The following is a 21205-nucleotide window of genomic DNA, read 5'->3' on the forward strand; positions in this document are numbered from 1 at the left end:
CCCCCCTTCCTCCTCAGACAGGCCAAACAAAAATCATTCTCTTTCCAAGTATGTACACGCCGCAGATCCACTTGATTTAAAATGCATGAATTTTTCCCTCTCACACGCCACTCGATTGCGTTGAATTTATACGTTGCTACGGTAAGCCATTCTCCGGAGCAATCGGCAACGAAAAACAGTTTGAGCAGTGTGGGAGCTCTGAATGGGAAACAATCCAACCTGAATGTGTCTTTGTTTGAGATGAAGGGCATCGCCGTCGCCGTCTGGGACTATTAAGCCCACTTTCTGAAACAGTAGAGCCGTGTGTATAAGGACGGCTCAAAAATAGAAGCGTCCCTCCTCCACTCTCTCAGAGGGAATGGGGGGTGGGGGGTGGGGGGGGGGGGTATCCATCTCCAGTCTCTCATTGGGCTCACTTATGTCCTGCAGATTGTAGAGATGGTTCGATACCATTTTTTCCTTCCCAATACCGTTTCCGATGCCTGAACTTACATATTGACCATACCGAGTACCGATCTGATACCAGAGTGTCATGTATTTAATTATGTTTTAACAACTGTATACTACTATCCCTGTATGGAAGTGATATGATTCCTATCATTGTTGTATGGCCTGGCTCAGGTTAAACTCTTTGTGGAACATGAACAAACTCAAGCAATGAATGCCACAGAACTTTCTTTTATTATCCAGTTTGACAGTCAGTTATAACGGAAAAAGAACATAAATAAAACTACTTCAATTTGGATTTTCTTTGGGGCTACATTGCGTGGTATTGGTGCATAAACTCCAGTACTTTCCGATACCGATACCAGCAGGGGCGATTCTAGGATCAGAGCTTTAGGGGTGCCTGGCCCCCTTTTAACATAGTTTTTTAAACGTTATTCTACTGGGCTAACTGTGCATTTTAACATCATTGCTGGACCATCATGGTAGGGGAAACACTGAATTATATGTAAGTAAAAAGACACCAACAACTCTGAGAAAACTTCCTTAAATGCTGAGCCACAGGGCTATTACTACAAAGGTCAGGTGGTATTACAAATGAAATCAGATATGTATCTATGGAAAAGCAGACATTTCCAAAATGCAGTATCCATAACTTTGGGAAAATTAGAGATGTATGCGATTTTGACTAATGGTTGACAAGCACTATGCTGAAAATGGTTCAGAATTTGTTCCTGAATGATCTAGGTATCTAGATTCTGGGTTTAGTTTCACGGTGCTGTGATAGTCCTAGAGCAGAACTCTGTAGCTCACAATAGATTAACAGACTTTTGTTTTTAGCAATTATTTTTTAGGGGTCCCAGGATCAAGTTTAGGGGTGATTCAACACCCCTAAAAAAGGGCTAAAATCCCCCCTGGATACCAGCATTTTAAGCAGTATCAGAGGCTTTTTCCCCCCCGATACTGGTATACTGGTATTGGTATGGGAACATCTCTAGCAGATTGTAGTCTTTGATGTGCTGAAGTTGAGCGTTTCTGTCTTTCCTGCGTGTCTGTGCATGTCTGTGCGTGTGTCTGTGCATGTCTGTGTGTGTGTGTGTGTGTGTGTGTGTGTGTGTGTGTGTGTGTGTGTGTGTCATCAGCGGCGATCGTCTCCAGCGAGCAGAACCCCGTCATCATCATCGCGGTGGTGGCCGTGGCGGGGACCATCATCCTGGTGTTCATGGTGTTCGGCTTCATCATCGGGAGAAGGTACGCTCTCGCGGGCCCCATTGACTCTCCGCTCCTGTGAGTCTGCGCTTGTCAATTAGCCTTTCTGTCACTCACAGGCCTCCACGCCTGCGGAGCCGCCACACGCACAAACACGTGCACCCATCATCTCGTGGCATGCTGTGCTAATGGGTTGTGTGATGCATCTTTTTATTTCCCCCCCCCCAGTCCCAACAAGATTTTGAAGCTATTTTTTGCAGAGCCATTATGAGCCAAGTAGTCCAGAGCAAGACAGCTTTGGCTGTGTGTGACTGTGGGAGATCCTGAGGGCTCCATCAAGTATCACACAGATTTCTTCCACCACCACAAAGTATCCAGCCCCTCGTCATTATCAGCCTTCCCTCACATACTTCATCTGTGTTTTCATCTGCATCTGCATGAATGGCATTTCATCACAACTTGCTTTGAATGGTGGATTCATCCGGACTTCTTCTCTGAGCCATGAGTTAGTCAAGCCGACATCATACACATCCCGCTGGTATCAGTCTACGCTGATAGCAGTATCTCTGGCCCAGCTGGAAATAAAGATCCATAAATCTGATTAAAAATCATGTAAAAAGACATTATAACTTCAATAATAACTTACAACAATCATAATAATACTTTTTTTTCCCCAATACAAACAGAAACTGCTGGCAGCCAATGCAGACCATGCAAAACACAATGCCCCTCACCTAGCTTTTAATTTAGATTGGTTTGCCAGTAAACCATGACTTTTAAAGCTTTTATTATATTACTATTATTTATTATGTTTTATATATATATATATATATATATATATATATATATATATATATATATATATATATATATATATATATATATACATACATATATATATATCTGTATATATCTGTATATATGTATGTGTATATATATATATATATATATATATATATATATATACCATATGACATGATAATACTTTACTGTCAGTTTACACTGAAATTCATTTTGTGTTCCCTAGCAGCTCCGCTCAAAAAGAAGAAATTAAACAAAAATACACAGAGTTAGACAACAATTACACATGTAGTACAAAGATAAAGACACATCAACAGCCATGACAAAGAAACATGTTTCATGATGTCCTCGGGTCCAGATCTTAATCGGCAGCACACTGACTTTGCTTTAGCAACAGGATAGACTGATGTATAAAAGAGTTCTTAAGCATGTTGTATCCAAACCAAGTGACTCTTAATCAGTTAGATGTTAGATGGCAGAAGTTGGTAGTCATAATAATACATAATCTGCATCAACAGTAAGGGCATGTCCATCACCTCTTCAGCCTTCCCACGTCATCCTTTTTGGTATTTTTTTGGTCTGTGCTCAAAGACCAACCCTGTGCTTGAGGGAACATTCAACATGTTAATTTTACCAGACATGTTGAGCAGACCTTTTACAGTGCATGTTTCATTTGATGTGTTACATGATTAGACGCTCGAGGCTGTAGGCTGTTGGGTTCACAGCTCCTGCTGCTCCGCCGAGTTTCTTAGCCCATTTGTCATGCACGGCATTAGTTGCTGCATTAAAATTCTTGTAATTTAGGGCGTTTATTTCTTCAGCACAATCAGTTGATTCTGCCACTCTCTTCCTCTCCCTCTTCACCCCCCCCACCCCCCGCAGGCACTGCGGGTACAGCAAAGCTGATCAGGAGGGAGACGAGGAGCTCTACTTCCAGTGTGAGTGCCTGCATTCATCCGCACAAACACACACACACACACACACACACACACACACACACACACACACACACACACACACATTTAAAGTATATATGTATGTGTACAAACTCCCCCTCAAAACACACACACACACACACACACACACACACACACACAGGCATAGGCATCTCAATCACTGCAAACTGAACAGGAAGGGTGCCTTTAAAACCCATTAGCACCCACAGGCATGAGTGTTTGATCCCAGTTCATTTGATTTGAGTCAAAGCCGGGAACAATCAGGCTAACATCTGCTGCTGATTGGCCAGACTCCATCTGTGGGGATGAAGAAGTTAGGAAACTACAAACGCATGAATGTGACAGCTGTCAGGGAGGGAGCAGAGGTTGACAAGTGAGGGAAGAGTGTTCTCCAAAAAACGTAAAAAGCCAGACATCAGGTGGTTTTAGTGAGTGGCGGAGTTTCTGGTGTGCACACAGTTTGCTCTGTGGAAGAGGCTGCTTCTGGGCGCCTTCTATCAGTAAGAGGTTTTTTTTAACACTGATACACCACCCCTAATGATGCCCCTGGAGATACAGCTGCAGACAGCTTCCCCAAGTGGAGCCGTAATGATCTGCGCTGTAGGCAAACTGCTGATTTGGAAACAAAGGGTCAGGGGTGTCACAGGGTGTACGGCTGAAGCAGAGGCAGTGCCGCTGATCCCGGGTTGGCTACTACTAAGTGTCTGACAGAACCACCGCAGCAGCTCACCGGCCCCACCCCCTGAAGAAGAAAAACAAAACGGGGGTAGAAAACACAAACATGGCTAGTGTCGGGCTTAATGGAGCGATCCTCTGTGCAATATCAAATGATGAGAGGCTGCCAGGGCGACAGAAGCTAGATAGCGCAAATTCAAACATGTAGACCCAATTTGTCTGCCATGTAGCAGCGAGGAAGTGGTGATAAGACATCTCCTATCAGATCCACTGACATCTCGGATGGACGAAGCAATTATGGGAGCAAGTGGAGGGAAATCTGGGCTGCCGGCGTCCCCTCGCAGGAGCACAATGCGCTTGTTGTATTTACGCTGTTGGATTGGCTTCCCTCCATGTAGGGAATAAGTGTCTCTCCAGCTAGATCAGCTCGCAGTTCTGTTCTCTTGTTTTTGGTTCAGAATTTTATCCAGTGTATTATGGCTGTAGTAGCTCATTACATTTGAAAGTTGACAGGTTATATTGTTATCAGTGGAATTTAAATTCACAATGCAATCGCCCCCATGAGTGGTGTGTTCACTTAAAAGTGCAGGATCCTGTAATTTGCTGTTAATTTGTGCAGAATGTGATCCCCTAACCCGATCTATGGCCTTGTTTGTTTTCCTTATTTTTTACAAACCGCTTCATGGATATTCATGAACTCTTCTCATATCGGTGTTACTGGAAAAATGATTGGAGCGGTGTCCTTTTCTACTTTATCTTGGTTATATTGTATATGATTTTTCAAAGAATATAACACATTCTTATTTGTAAATCAAAATGGATGTTCTGAAAACTTTTTTTGTCCAGAAAAAATCTGGACAAAAAATGTTAATAGCATTGAAATATGTTACTTTGAAAACCATCTATCTGAATGTTTGGGATTAATTTGAATCCAACTCTTTAATTTCCAGAAGGCTATATCAAGTGGTGCAACTTCAAAAATGTAATGAACTTACTGTATATATTAAGGGTGAATTCAGACCCAAGAATTAAAAATGAATGATATAAACTTGAACAAGCGAATCAAGCCTGAACACAAGTGATCCCTCCTATCAGGCTGTCAGTAAGAGCTTTACTCTTTTATCTGAATTTCTACGAAAACATCAAGCACTTGCGAAACTAAAAATTACTTTCTGTAAATATCAAAGAGGGGATTTTAAACCACATGAATCCAAATAGATGGTTTTAAAAGTGAAATACTTCAAGGCTAAAAAGTGGATTTCAACATGAAGTATTTAGAGGCGGTTAATCAATTAGGTTTTCAGCTGCTTGTAAAGTTCTAAGTATTACAATGTTTCTTTGCCTCCAAAGACAAATGTGTACTTGCTTTTGGATTTTCAAAATTCAGAGGATCAACCCCCCTGTACATGTACTTTCCTTGAGTCTTTTCTTTTCATGCCACTTTCTACTTCTACTCCGCTACATTTCGGAGAGAAATATTGTTCTTTTTACTCCACTACATTCATCTGACAGCTTTAGTTACTAGTTACTTTACATAATAAGATTTCTGCACACAAAACACATGTAGTTTATAAAATCTGATGTTTTATTCTAAAGTAAACTAGCCAACAATATAACGGCTACAAGTCCAGCTGAGATGATTAGACCATTAAACACACAACTGGTTGGATCCTTTATACTTTCTACAATGGGAGGAGAGTTCTTTACTTTTAATACTTTAACTACAATTTCCTGATGATTCTTACATACTTTAACTTAAGTTTGTTTTAATGCATGACTTTTACTTGCAGTAGTTTTACAGTGTGGTATTAGTACCTTTGCTTAAAGGTCCTATGACATGCTGCTTTTTGGATGCTTTTATATAGACCTTAGTGGTCCCCTAATACTGTATCTGAAGTCTCTTTTATATAGACCTTAGTGGTCCTCTAATACTGTATCTGAAGTCTCTTTTATATAGACCTTAGTGGTCCCCTAATACTGTATCTGAAGTCTCTTTTATATAGACCTTAGTGGTCCCCTAATACTGTATCTGAAGTCTCTTTTATATAGGCCTTAGTGGTCCCCTAATACTGTATCTGAAGTCTCTTTTATATAGACCTTAGTGGTCCTCTAATACTGTATCTGAAGTCTCTTTTATATAGGCCTTAGTGGTCCTCTAATACTGTATCTGAAGTCTCTTTTATATAGGCCTTAATGGTCCTCTAATACTGTATCTGAAGTCTCTTTTATATAGACCTTAGTGGTCCTCTAATACTGTATCTGAAGTCTCTTTTATATAGGCCTTAATGGTCCCCTAATACTGTATCTGAAGTCTTTTTTATATAGGCCTTAGTGGTCTTTAAGTAAAGGATCTGAATAATTCTTCCACCACTGCTCAAATCTTTGCTTCCCATTTGTGATGATTTTTTTTTTTTCTGTGAGAACCCATTTGACTGTTCAGCAGCTCCCTCTGAATCACCGGTCTTAGTAATCGTTTGCCTGTCAAGTGTCTGCCGGTGCGTAGCGTGCATATTTAATCATAACAGTAATCCTCTTACCTTTCTACAGTTAAATTTCCAGGCACCAAAACCTACATTGACCCTGAAACCTACGAGGACCCAAACAGGGCTGTCCATCAATTTGCCAAGGAGCTGGACGCCTCCTGCATTAAAATCGAGCGGGTTATTGGAGCAGGTGAGCCCGCCCCCCGTTCTCTCGGCTCTTGTTGTTTAGTGACTCCGTGCTCTCATACATCACACTGACAGCCAAATATTTACACCCTGACACAGCTCCATGCATTGTATATTAGAGGGGGAAGAAGTTCATTGCAATGAATGTGCGGGCTGCGTCTGGTAGAGGCAGTCACAGATTCCCCACAGCTGAGAAATTGCTGCCACATGGCTTTTACAGAGGCGGTCAATGGCAGTATCTTTGCATCTCTAGCATGTCTTATTATAGGTCTTGGTTACACTCCCCTGAGTATAACAAGATGTCACACTCCAATTTGTATTCCACCACGACACAGCTGCTTTGTCTCAAAATACACTAATAAATTTGTCATTGTGAAGGGTTTTTTGTACCCACCCACACCTCACTCTACTACTAAACTCTTTTAAAGTGGACAATACTCTGATGGTTTTATTTTACAGATCTTACATTGAGTCCATTGTAACTTTTTGTTTGATTTAATTCTATGGGAACCTTACAGTACAAAACAAAAGGTGTCTGTCCAAAACTGTTACAGAGGCCAGCAAGATAATGGGCATACAGCAGCTCTCTCTAACAAAGATCTTTGACAGACAAGTTTTGCTGAAGGTATAGCCAATCTTGGCAATTAAAGCTGTTCAAGATTCAAGATTAACTTTTTTGTCCCACAAAGTGGGAAATTTGTCTTGGGCACTTAATCTGTGCTGCAGCCATAAAAAAACAACAGCAACAACACATACAACACGTACAACAGATACTGTACAATACCATACAGCAAACCATAATATGGCCCATTCTGTCACACACTGCATATAGTTAAACATTACTCAAAAAATAATTAATAATAAAAAACAAATAATTTTCAGTGCAGAGATTACAAGCACAACAATAACGGTGCAAAAGCGCAAATCTGCAAATCCCCATGATCAACACAGGCCTGTTCGGCCATTCATCTGCAGCTATTTAGGAGCTGAATAGACCCTGGAATTTTTTAGTCTGCAGCGAGGAACTCTAAACCCTAACTTGCATAACTCCTGAATGCACAGTTTTTTATTAGTGTCACTTGGGCCTTTCCAATTAATTTTTGACACTGTACGCTTTTTAAGTGATGAACTTGTTCTCCATCAATCTGTTGGTTGCGTGCTGCTAAGATGTTTTATGCCTTGTTTATTGCGTTGTTTTTTTTAAATCAAATGTCCCCTTGAGGGGCAATAAAGAACTCTGAACTCATGAATGGTTTCATCCCACAAAGGTGAGTTCGGGGAGGTGTGCAGCGGGCGGCTCAAGCTGCCCGGAAAGCGGGACGTGTCGGTCGCCATCAAGACGCTAAAGGTCGGCTACACGGAGAAGCAGAGGCGGGACTTCCTGTGCGAGGCTAGCATTATGGGACAGTTTGACCATCCCAACGTCGTTCACCTGGAGGGAGTCGTGACCCGAGGTAATCCCACTAGAATGTGAAATAAAAATGTAAAGTGTGAACTCGATGTTGGCGCCGCGAGACGGTTAAACATCCCGTGAGATCGGTTTCACCAGAGTTATATTTATCTTTGGGAGCTAAAGGAGTGCCGTAGTTAGAGTGGCATTATATCTGATTAAATTAGCTACAGTCCTTGTTTAACATTTTCTCATTTAGACGCTGTAATAAAAGGAGCAGATGGTAACTTTTAATTAAAAGCCAATGAAACACAGAGCTTAAAATAACTTGGAAGCAGTTTCGGCACAGTTGTTTATTGTGAAGCATTTTGTAAGCAAACACGTTCAGGCATCAATTAATCATCTTCTTTATTGTCCATCTTTTTTGTTCTCCAGGAAAACCGGTGATGATCGTCATCGAGTACATGGAGAACGGCTCATTAGACGGTTTCCTCAGGGTGAGTTTCACCTTGGAAACACAGGAGGCTCAAAGCTGCGTCTTTTTGTCACTTTTTCTTTGCATTTGCTCAAATGTGTCCCAGAGAGCAGGCGGTCTGCAGCAGGATCTCTGCATCCCATACATATCATAAATCTTGTGCTAGAGCTGCTGCAGTGCTGTGACCTACATTTCCCTCATGGTCAGTGAAGATGGCTGACCCTGCCTTTGTTTCTCTGCAGAAACACGATGGTCAGTTCACAGTCATCCAGTTGGTGGGGATGCTGCGGGGCATAGCAGCGGGGATGAGATATCTCTCCGATATGGGATACGTCCATCGGGATCTGGCTGCGCGGAACATCCTCGTCAACAGCAATCTTGTATGTAAAGTGTCTGACTTCGGCCTGTCAAGGGTGATAGACGACGATCCCGAGGCTGTCTACACAACAACTGTGAGTCAATTAAAGTGCTTGCTATCTCTAGCCAGAGCCTGTCTGAAACCTCTAATCAAGTCACAGCCGGTGCATGAGAATAGAGCACGCCCAGGCAGTCTGCAGCACAGCAGTGTAGATTACAAGACTTACATAAGAACAATATCTATTGCATTTTCTCTGCAGGCCAATTGTTTTCTTTTTCAAACATAAAGACAGAAACAGGAACACATACAGTATGGCAGAGGGAAGTTGTAGTGTTTGCATAAAACAAAGGTTGGCAAAACCGGGGAGGACTTTAAAGAAACTTGAAAAAAATATTAAAAATTATATTGACAGAAAGTTTACACCATTTTTAATATTCAAAACAGGATATGTTTCCATAGAATAGTCTTTATTATCATTGTACTTGTACAACAAAATTGTATGCAGTCCTTTCAGTAAAAGTAACCCTAACCCTAAACATTTAGTAAAAGTGCAAACACAGGTAAATACAACCTTCTGACAATACGCTCTTAATAAAGGCTTCATAAGTTGAAACTAAGGGACTGTTCGTTATTTAATTAAGGGGCCATCGGAGGAGTTTTGTGGCCTCTAACCTAAAAAGACGTGACCCTCCCCACGTCAGAAATAATTTTCCTATGACCCTCCAAAACGATTTGAAAAAAAGGAATGACCCTCCCCTCGCGTGCAAGTTTGCACTTAACAAAGAAGTACAGATACCATTTGATTTTTACAGCCATGATGTACAGGAGTTAACCTCTGCATTCACATCCCACTCCTCTGTTATGGTGTGGGGGCCATTTCAGTAGATTTACTCACTAACATTGTTGTGGAAACACAATAAGCATGGAAACTAAATGCACACTTCATGCATTACTGCATTACTTCAAATACTAAGTTACTCCTCTAGTAAACTAGTATTCACATGAAATAAAACAATAAAACATTGAGACCATTCAGCAAAGGACGCTGGGATATAACAAATTCAACACTGGTTGCTATGGACTTGTCACTATCGTCATTGTATATTTTAGCACATAGATAAAGCTGCCAAAGCTGAACATTATATTCCAAAACATATATGTTTATTTTTAAAGTTTTTAAGTTACATTGTAACAACTTAACAATTCGCCCTTATGAAATCCAGTCGCGGCACGGCTGTTTTGGAACGCAATAGACAGACGCTTAAATTCAACTAAAATGTAACAGTGAACAATCAGTGTTGGACCTCCAGTCTGTTGAGATGCCTCTCCAAACGCAGAAACCAAGCGCAGTCACACCATAAAACGTTAAGACACGTTGAGAAAAAAGATCCGCATTTTGCCGTAATCCAATGACAAAAAAAAGTAATCCACAGCGATCAGGAGATCCACAAAAAGGTAAATGATACGGTGTATCCAGCAAGGCCGATATGAGCATCACATACGAGGTCTCTCCACTTCGCCGTTTAAACAAAGTGGAATAAACGTATAAAAGTCCAAATCTACACAAAACCCGCAATCAATTAGTAAGCTGACATCACATGTATATACATGGCATTTAGGAAACCTTTATTGCAAGGTTGGTACGGCGAGATGTCCAGACTAGTGCAACAGTAACTTTCGTTTTTTGCATCCTGCTGCTCCCATCGTCAGCCAGGTAATATTTTTATTACCAAAGCAGTATATGAAATCAGATGTATTACCTATCACCATTTAGTTGTTTTGTGTTATTTAAGATATTTATTTAATATCTGGTCATGCCAGATGTAATTATTCCACTCATTTTTTAAACAATGCAATTACCCGTTTGAGCCACCAGGGGGTAGTGCCCTGTACTCTCTCTAATTGATGTTTTTATTTTAGGGGAAGATGCAGGATGTAATGAATTTGATCTTTACTCCAGCCACTGACCTCCGTTTTACCGAACAGGGCGGCAAAATCCCCGTCCGATGGACCGCGCCGGAAGCCATACAGTATCGCAAATTCACCTCTGCAAGTGACGTATGGAGTTATGGTATTGTCATGTGGGAGGTCATGTCCTATGGGGAACGGCCCTACTGGGATATGTCCAATCAAGACGTAAGTTTACTTCCTGCTATAAAGTCATTATGTTACTAAATCAATGTGTGTGTCATTCTGCAGATGGACTGTACTGTAAATGTAAATGGACTGTATTAATATAGTGCTTTTCTAGTCTTAACTAACTACTCAAAGCGCTTTAACATAGTACAGGAACCATTCACCATTCACACACATTCATACACTGGTGGCCAAGGCCTAAACGATACTTTTCGATACCAATTTTATGAACAAAAATAAATTACAACATTACACTTTTCGGCACAAATCTTTGTAATTATGTTCCAGCTCCTACTACGTGAGCCGTCTCTGTGTAACGTAGAGTTTTTCCTGCGTGTCTCTACAACGTGTAACGTTAGACAACCAATCACAGACATTATTAGATCTTAGTTGAAGCATTCTGCATGCTGATTGGCTCACTGACTCTGATGAGATTCACTCCTTAGGGATTGAAATTGGTTATTGAATGACGAGGCATTTTTCGATATTCGATACTTTAGAGACAATTCGGTCGGTGCCTAAAAAGTATTGAATTCGGTACCAAGCCCTAACCAAGGATCAAAAAAGACATTGCTTTGTAAATCATGTAAATACACAGATATGCTCTGATTTTAAAGGGGTACTTTGAACATCTAAATATGAGTTCACTCGCCGAACAAAATAAGTAAAAAAACAAAAAGTCATTTGAAGACATTGCCTTGAGCTCAGAGAACTTGTAATGGTAGTTTTTTACTATTTTCTAACATGATGAGTTTCTGAACCATAAATCCTAACAAGCTAGTAAAAAGAGCATTAGTACAATGGTTATGCATTACTTCCAATCTTCCAACTATTTTAGTAACTAGTATCTGAAAGGGGGCAGGAATTGCCCCCAGATTCACCCCCTAATTATCTCTTAAGAAGTCATCCCACTAAAGCAGAGAAAATCACAGACAGAATCCCAGTTTGTGGTTCTTCTTTGAGGCTTTCTGGCGAGACCCTGGTGAGAACAGCTCGGCGGGCACGGTAACCTTGGGCTTAATTAGTTCAAGAAGTCTTTCTCTTTCTCTCTAATCATGCAGTCTGAATCCATTTCAAGGAGAAACAGTTGTGAAATGGGACACATAATAAAAATGAAGTCCTGAGAGATTTGATTCTGGTTATTATTATAAATAACAGGAGTGGAAAACAATTGTCATGCAGAATGCTTTTGATTCAAATGTCTTTAATCACTACTCAACCTGGGAAAATGTTCCATAATGTCTTCTGTGTTTTGACACCTTTCAATGAAACATAAAAGCTCCAGTACACTCACTTACTGCAAGAGAGGGAATTAGTTTACATCACTCTCATTGTACATGGAACATAGACCGCTTTATGTTGGATATTTACAAAACCTAAACATAAGTGAAAAACAGCATGCTGTAGCTGTATCCTAATAACAAGTCAAATATTTAAATAGGAGTCAATATAAATGAAGTTTAGTCAAACCTCAGTCGAGCGCAACACAGTCCAAACAAAAAGCTATTTTAGCTCCAGCAATGCAGCTCTTAAAACTGAAAAAAGTCAAAGTACACACAGTTTCAAAGTCCCAGAATCTTCTCCCATCTGACTGCCGATGTTGTGAAACTCAGTGCTGGAAGGGGAGTTTGGAAATTTTGGGGTTCTATTAAGTGCTGGAATGAAAATCAGAGAAGGTACCTTTAGGTGCTTTACCATCAAGTAAATTGTAAGAGCTAACTGACATTGCTCAGATTTTTCTTCCTCAATGAACACACTTCTTTTAACAAATGTCACAAATTGCTATGATGGTTGACTCACCCGCAGTTCTCTGAGTGCTGTTGCCTGCTTTCCTGCCAACTCCCACTGAGGGAATCCAACTGGGCCAGACCACTCAAAGCTGTTCTTATTGTCGGACACTTGGCACATTTTGATTGATGGTAGATGGAGAGTTAGTTCAGGCCTCAAGATTCCTATATGTGTTTAGCACCCACAATATCAGGCCTAAACATTGTTAAGATTCTCTGGCGCTCCAAAGCAGAGGCATGCTGATTGAACCATCAGATGTTAGAAATGCTAAACAAGATGGCCGGGCATTAAAGTGGCGCATGTGGTGTTTGGACGCTCAGCTACTTGACAGACATCAATGTCAGAAATGTTTGCACTTTGTCAAGATGTCAGTAAACCTCCGAGGGTACAGCAATAACGTTATTTGCATTTTTCCCCACAGTTTCAATGTTTTGACACGTTTTCCCTTCCATGACTCATTCTTGTCTGAGCGGTCCTGACAGAAGTAGCTGATGAATATATGCAGAAACGTACACAGCTCCGTATCCACACAATAAAGGAAGGGGAGCTAGGGGCTTGAATCAAAGTGCATGCTGCACCTACCATTCTCACAGCATTGACTTTTAATGAACCCTTTGCTAAAATGCATGCATGATGCAGAGTGACAAGAGACTAGGTTAAAAGGCTCCGTGCAAAGATCTTTTCTATTATTGATCACAGCTGTATAAATATAGCCTTTTGTTTACATGCATGAACAATGTGGGAAATTTAACTCACAACTTGGTCTACACTCTGGCATATAATGTATACCATTATGGTATGTATACCAAATATCTACAATGTAACCTTACCTTGTAGTGCCTTAAAGGTAATCAGTAAAATGTTGAGATCAATTGTAAAAATGTATTCAGCCAGTAAAGACAGACACGGACAGATATAATATGATCCCATCTGCCAAAGAGATGGTTGAAAGCCGAGCTGCAGCGTTTAGCACTAACTGAAGGCAGCAGATTGTTTTCCGACTGAGCCCTACAATAACCAAGCCGAGGCAAAATAAAAGCATGCATAACCTTTTCAGGATCAGTGAATGAAAAGGTCTAATTTTGGTAATGTGCCTGATCAGAATAAATCACACAACCTTTTTAATATGACCTTCAAATGAAAGTTCATTAGTGTTTGTTTCTGTATTGTATATTTCATATTAATGTTTAATATGTTTATGTTTGCACCATCTTTTCCTAAACCGAACTGTCCTGCTCTTGTGCCGCATGTCAGTTAAATGTACGTCCCAACCCAGAGCGTCAAAAAATGACTCCAAGAGTCCCGACCAAGAGCATTTAAATATGACGGCAAAGGAGACATTTTGCGTCAATAACACACACTAAAGGCACCTGACCAAGCGTTGCTTTCTGACGCGATGGGAGTGAGAATGTGTTGCCATTACAGATAGAAATGAGAAGTAAAGAATTTGGGGGTTGGGGTTGGGGTTGAGGTTGGGGTAATATTAAAGGCTCATACTAAACAGTTTATAGTGAGGGTGATACTAAAGGCTGATTGTGAAGGGTTTGGGTTTAGGATGATACTGAAAGCTGATATTAATGCCTCCATCTGTTTTGCATTCTCCAGGTCATAAAGGCGATAGAGGAGGGCTACCGTCTTCCCGCCCCAATGGACTGTCCGCCAGGCCTGCATCAGCTAATGCTGGACTGCTGGCAGAAAGACAGAGCCGAACGTCCCAAATTCGATCAGATAGTTGGCATCCTTGATAAGATGATCCGCAACCCTAACACCTTGAAAACCCCAGTGGGAACATGTACAAGGTGAGGCAATAAAAAGCCTGAATGAATCATTTTAAAATGTGGCTTCATACAATAAAAGAATTTGAACTTTTATTTTAGTGCATTAGTGGATGATCCAAAGTGTCCAGTGGATGATTTAGCCTCTGTAGTTCACAGATGAAAGACAAATCCCAGGAGATCAATACCCCAAAGCAGCTTCCATGGCTCTATGGTCAATAGTAGGGCTTTTAAATCAATCTCTGTAATGAGTTCCTGGTACTTTAAAGTGCAGTGGGAACTCCAGACCTCAGTCTGACGTTTGTCAGATTTATTCTATTTGCAGTCAGAACATACTTTCCAGAGGTGAGATCGAGAGGTTACAGCTGCTTCAAAAGCACTTCATTACACAGGGACTGTACAGTATGTGGTGTATGTATTCAGATTCAAAAGATATTGACACAAATATTTTTCAGAAGCAAGAAAGCCGACATGCTGCATCTGTTTGTGAATTTCTTATTGATTGAAGCCTCCAATCTGCTAGTTTTTTTCCCCCCTTCTCGCAATTTACTGCACCGCTGGATGCCGTTGGTAGTCACTTTGTCTCATCTCCTGCTTGATTGTGTTTTCAGCGGAACGTTTCCTTTTTCACATAAGACATAAACATCACTTTGTGCTCATCCCACAGACCAATTAGTCCACTGTTGGATCAGAGCACACCAGACTTCACCGCTTTCTGCTCAGTGGGAGAGTGGCTGGAAGCCATCAAGATGGAGCGATACAGAGACAACTTCACAGCGGCTGGCTACAGTTCCCTGGAATCTGTGGCCAGGATGTCAATCGAGTAAGTAGATATGAAGCCAGTGGTTAAGCCTCAGTAGAGAACATTAATACCAGCCACAGTTAGACTGTGATATCTCCTACACTCCCCTTCCTTCTAGCCCAACCGGAGTAAACACATTCTTTACACTGTTGCATTTTGTATTCAGCCACTTTAGGTAGACTGCCATCCCATGAGGTTTATTAGTTTACTTACCGTACATTTTCAAACACTGGCCTGGGCCGTTAAACTGCAGAGATAACCCGGCCTTTATTTCTTCCCTCATTTATTACTTTATATATTTTATTAAGACGCCTCCCTGGTCATTGATTTGCCCCTGTTTTAATTGGCTTTTATTGCAAACTCAGCACTTCCTCCATGTGTTTTTGTTGTCTTCATTAATTCAGTGTAATGTACATTTCCCAACAGCACAACCTCCGAGTTTGTCGTTATATCAGAAAAAAACGTTTTTCATACACTAAATATTTAGAAATGTTTCTAGTTTGCTGTTTTTTATTTTTATTTAGTTACCCTCAATACAACTTAACACACCACAGATGTTTCACATTAAAAGCCTTCTAGGGGCTCAAAGGACATAGATCTTTCCCATAATTCATTGACTTTTGTTCATTTGTAGCTTAACTAACAGACAGAAAAAATCAGCAAAGTAGATTTTTTTTGGAACTGATAAGTGAGAGTTTCTGTTGCTGCCCTATCATTTTCTTTTCACATAACACCCACAAGTACAGTAAGTTGCCGACTACTGTGCATGTGTGCATGTTGGTTTAGCTTTCATAAATGATCCAAAATCTCACAGGATGAAGTAATGTGATGCTCTGTGGTCAACTGGAACGCCATGTGTGGGATTTTAATAAACTTCAAACAACAGATCTGTGAAAAAATGATTTATTATTTATAGTGTCTCACAATCCCATATCAGACGTTGTGGGTCCTCATCTTCTTCGAGAGCGTCATGAACTGCTTTACTGCACTGAGCGAGGCTGAATATGAGCATCGGCCCAGACTTTTTCTTTCTTATTTATTCACACATCATCATCGTATCATTAAAACACAATTTCAGAAGGTACAATGATCGTATGTAGGCCGCGTGAAATGGGGAACCCCAAATAACCTACTAAAAGCTTTTCAGAGGGGGCCCGATAACATTAACCATACAACAGAGAATATACAGACACTTTAAACTCAATACCCAGTAGACACAACACAGACAAATACCACAAAATACAGACAGTAAAAAAGGAATCACAATAGACTCAGCACAGACAATATCACAAAATATTGACAATACCAGTACAAATATAACACTTAGAATATTCAACAAATTCCTTCAGACTTTTCTTGGAGATGGAGACAGAATGCTCGTTCCAGATCTGCGGTCACCTACAAACTACGCTCAGGCTCGTGCACTTCAGCCTTGGTTTTTTGCCAGTGATTAGATGTTTTTCCCTTGTGTCATAGGTGTGCTGGGGACGACAGATTGGAACAAGCTCACACAATCGATAATATAACCTGTGAATGACCTGGAATATCATGCAGGCATTATGAAAGACATTATATTGGGTAAGCCTTAGCAAACCAAGGCGACGAAACAAAGGAAAGAAATGTGGCTGTTACTCTCAACTTCCAATGACCGTGAGATGTCAAAATGTGTTTCCACATCCCCATAAAATGCTCAAGGGTTCAAATAGACTTTCCAAACACACTTTTTCATTCATTGTGATTCTAGAATAGTTTTGCAATTTTCTTTGTAACAAAATAACGTTTGAATAATACACTTCTAGAGACAATATATCATGAGACATTTCTAAAAACTGATAGTTTTCTAAGAAGAATGACATCACATCAGTCGTCAGTCAGTCAGTCTGACATTTATTTACTTTGTAAAGAAGAACATTACATGGACTTTCTGCTTTTTCTGCTTTCACTCTGTTTTACTGGAAACAGATATGATGTAGTCACCATCGGCGGTACCATATAAACAGGAAATATTTAGGTCAATCATTGGTAAAGAAAAAATGAAAAAGAAAATCGATTTTTAAAACCGTCGCAAAAACAATCACGATACGATCTGATCACGAACCGATTTTTTCCCCTACCCCTACTTCCCAAGAAAAAAACTTAAGATCATACTTTTTTACTACATCAGCCTTGATATTGATGTTGAAATGCATTATTGAGATTTATAATAATAAATGCTGTGTTCAGCTGCCTTTTTTGTACCCTAACTCACAATAATGAAAAAGCAGAGGCTGTTTTTCTTTTGCCTGACTGTGGGGCGGTGCATTGATTGATGTTTTGTCTTGTCTTGCAGGGACGTGATGAGTTTGGGGATCACGCTGGTGGGCCATCAGAAAAAGATCATGAGCAGCATACAGACTATGAGAGCCCAGATGCTGCATCTCCACGGCACGGGTGTCCAGGTGTGACCGACTGTGACGGGCCGAAGCGAAAACACAACGTATCTGGAGCAGTGCCTGGGACCGAAGTGGGATAATAGTCAAAGTAAACGGACATGTGTTCTGTCTGACTCGTCCGGCTGTGTCTGGAGTGAAATCATTCCTTTGTTCCTCAGTGAAGGATTGTGGTCCGCCTCTTTAAAGGGCACTAAAGAAAGGAGAAGGTCAAAAAACAGCAACAAAAAAAGAAACTACCTGGACGAGATGACTTTCTTTTTTCTTCTTCTTTTTTTCTATTTGTTATTCTAGAAGCGCTTATGAACTCAATCACATATCAAATGGCGCATTGGAAGGGAGTTTGACGCTTCTGTTTTCTTTCACTTAATGAATGATTTAAGTGCACACCGAGGCTATGGATTTCCTTCAAAAAGAACAAAAAATAACTACTTGTCTACTTGCGGTGGTTTCACTTGTTCCTTTTTTCTAATTTGTTCATTTTCTTTCTGTCTGCCACAGTGACATGTTGTGGCTTGTGTGGCAGGTTTTTTTGGACTTGACAACAGGGTAAACTCTCTTTTATCCAAACATAGAGGGAACTTTTTAGGTGCAGATTCAAAGGTACTTTTTGTGCTGACACATGCTGGACTGTTTGAACTGTTTGCAGTGACTCGTGTTTTCCTTCATGTGCTGTTGAAGTGAAAATGGTATCCTCACATGCTTGTTTGCAGCCTACAGGAGTGGGTTTTTGACGTGATTTCAACCTTTTAATTCTTTTTATTGCAGAACTTTCTGAAGAGTGCAACACTGAACAGACTTTTATATCAGAGTAGCAATATCCTTTTTCTTAGTGTTCACTACAGGAAACGCAGAACAGTTACTTGGTTATTGAGTAGAATGTTGAAAGATTTTATTGAAATTGAAGCCACCGCACATTGTTTTGCCGTCATTTTGCCTAAAATGTTGCACACACAGTGTTTGTTTTGGTGCTTTGTTCAGCTGCAAATACAATTCTTTAAGGGTGGATCCAAGAATGGTGTAGACGTAATACTGCCTTAAAATGTGTTAGATGAAGTATTGCCACTATTGTAGGCACTTCAATGGCAATGCTTTCTGCATTCATTTAAAGGGTGGACAAGCTCCCTACTTTTATGTTTTCCTTGTAGCGTGATGTCTTTTTATCTGGAACTTGAACTGGTTAAATTGAGTGCACAGACACGGTTTAATGCCACAAGTGACACAGTCAGCAGAAGGAGAGGCGGACTAAACAGAGCAATAATTACCAGGTAGAAATGGTCCTGACGTGAGATTTTAAGGTGCTAGGTTTTATCGTATGTGAGTTCTGTGCTGAGACAAACCCTTTCGAAAGATTCCGTCACCGCCGGAACGGAAAGGAAAGGAAAGAAACTCTTTGACCTAAAAACGGTTTGAAAAGTGGTCAGAAAACAGCCGTGCCAAGTCATCAAATGAAATCATCATGTTGTGTTTTGCCACTATGATATGCGAAACGTTTGATGGGAATCTAACGCGGCATGGAAATGTTGACTCGAGTGGCTACAGAGATGAAAGAGGCACCATTAGAAACACTAGGAAGGTGCCAATTAGTCATGCGGACATCATCTTCCGACACCAACACGCTGTCCACCAATCAAATAGCCCCTTCAGGGTATGGGTCTGAAAATGTCGGACCAACCGATGGACCTGGAGTCAGACGCAGATCGTGCTGTTACATCCCACCATCCCAGTTCTGTAGGCCGCCATGCAGCTCCCCTGTTTATTCATGCGTCTCTCCCACTCATCCCTCACAGGCGTAGATGTGACAGAACATGCATTATAGTGTCTCTTAAGATTGCTCCACTTTTCTTCCATAAGGCGTTGTATGGGGAACAGAGACGAGGGGAGACTTTGCAGAAGATGTGCTAAAAGCCAATCAACCTATTCAGTGCCATCTGTCTCCACATCACATCCAAAAAAAGGAGAAAGTTTCCATGTTGAGGATGTTTTAGTGCAGTATTCTTTGATAAGAGAATGCAGTTATTCAGCTGTCATGTAAAGAGGAGTGGTGTTCTTAGAAGGGTAACCATTACGACCATATTTTCTACTGCTGCTGCAACCTGAGATAAATCAATTTTTTTCAAAAACACGGTAATTTCTTTCAACAGTTTTCAATCTCAAATGAAAAGAAAAAGCATAACCACATCAGGAATCATCAGCCTTGACCTCACTGACAAACAGTAGAACAATGACTAGCTTTCTCCATTCTCTCCATTATCTCAAAAACTGCATCCACAATAAGCCAGCTACATTTAAAAACACATTTTTCTGTCCGTTTTGGCCCAATGTCCCGACTAATCTGGTTCAGAGCCCTTAGAAAAGGGTCTCCAGGGTGGATACATGTGAAAGGTGAGGGAAAGATGTAGGCCTGCCAAGACACTATTGAGTAAAGTCTGTCACCTATAACGGTGTAGCTATAATCTTGAAACAGATTTAAAAAAAACAGCAAACATGCACGGCTGCAAATACAGATATCTTCATATACGTTTGTCTGCACAGTTATGCTTTTTGGGCTCTGTGCAGACCTCACGAACCCCTGGAACGCAGACAGTATAATTTGGCCATAATCTTCTCTGTGATCGCTGATTTTAAATGGTAATGTAGCTCATCACACAATACAGGTGTTCTCATTAATCCTGTTTATCTTGATAACGTTGCAATCATAACATGATGATTGGGATTCAACTAACGAGTGTTTTCATTATAAATGACTCTGCCAATTATCTTCCGTAAATCCATTGGTCTATAAAATAGGGAGGACTGCCCATCACATTTTGTCAAAGCCCAGTTTACAACTTAACTGTCCAAAATCCAGAGATATTTAATTAACTAGCACAGAGGACTAAAACATCCAGCAATATTCACATTCAGATCACAACCCGTGAGTTTTTGGCATTTTTGCGTTAGTCAGTTATACACTTTCTGTTTTATATTCATTAACTAATTATATCAGCTCTGGATCTCATTAGCACAGTTGCATAGGAATCACTGCCTTTTTAACAGGTAATATTGATAAGCTGCAAACAAATCAATATTTTATACTTGTTCTATTGTCTGACAACAGAAAAAAGTAAATGATGAATACTACGTGCTGAGTTTGGCTGTATGAATAATGCCCAGTAGATTTGACCAGGTGAGACTCACCAGGCCCTGTCTGAGCCACTGTTTACCACATGTTGGCTGAGATGTGCCGTCTTGTTGTCCACCGACAAAAAAAGACTACATTTCCTGTTTTCCTGAGAACAGATCTTAACGCTATAGT

General features: G+C 40.5%; 1 protein-coding gene across 5 annotated transcripts in view; it reads left to right on the forward strand.

Moving 5' to 3' along the window:
* The window catches only part of epha7 (eph receptor A7), a 96442-nt gene extending 75445 nt beyond the window's left edge, over positions 1 to 20997 (forward strand). Inside the window, exons 8-18 of one of the 5 annotated variants that reach the window (XM_035995273.1) lie at positions 1587 to 1731; positions 3337 to 3392; positions 6633 to 6758; positions 8023 to 8208; positions 8580 to 8641; positions 8862 to 9071; positions 10964 to 11113; positions 14507 to 14700; positions 15344 to 15499; positions 16955 to 17056; positions 17808 to 20997. In XM_035995273.1, coding sequence (XP_035851166.1) covers positions 1587 to 1731; positions 3337 to 3392; positions 6633 to 6758; positions 8023 to 8208; positions 8580 to 8641; positions 8862 to 9071; positions 10964 to 11113; positions 14507 to 14700; positions 15344 to 15499; positions 16955 to 17015 — 1346 coding nt within the window. In that variant the 3' untranslated portion in view covers positions 17016 to 17056; positions 17808 to 20997. The remainder of the gene's footprint in view (positions 1 to 1586; positions 1732 to 3336; positions 3393 to 6632; positions 6759 to 8022; positions 8209 to 8579; positions 8642 to 8861; positions 9072 to 10963; positions 11114 to 14506; positions 14701 to 15343; positions 15500 to 16954; positions 17057 to 17807) is intronic. The other 4 variants (XM_035995269.1, XM_035995270.1, XM_035995271.1 and 1 more) reach the window with 4 other exon arrangements.
* Positions 20998 to 21205: the final 208 nt, after the last annotated feature.

Source organism: Sander lucioperca, chromosome 19, assembly GCF_008315115.2.
Source record: "Sander lucioperca isolate FBNREF2018 chromosome 19, SLUC_FBN_1.2, whole genome shotgun sequence".
Lineage (NCBI taxonomy): Eukaryota > Metazoa > Chordata > Actinopteri > Perciformes > Percidae > Sander > Sander lucioperca.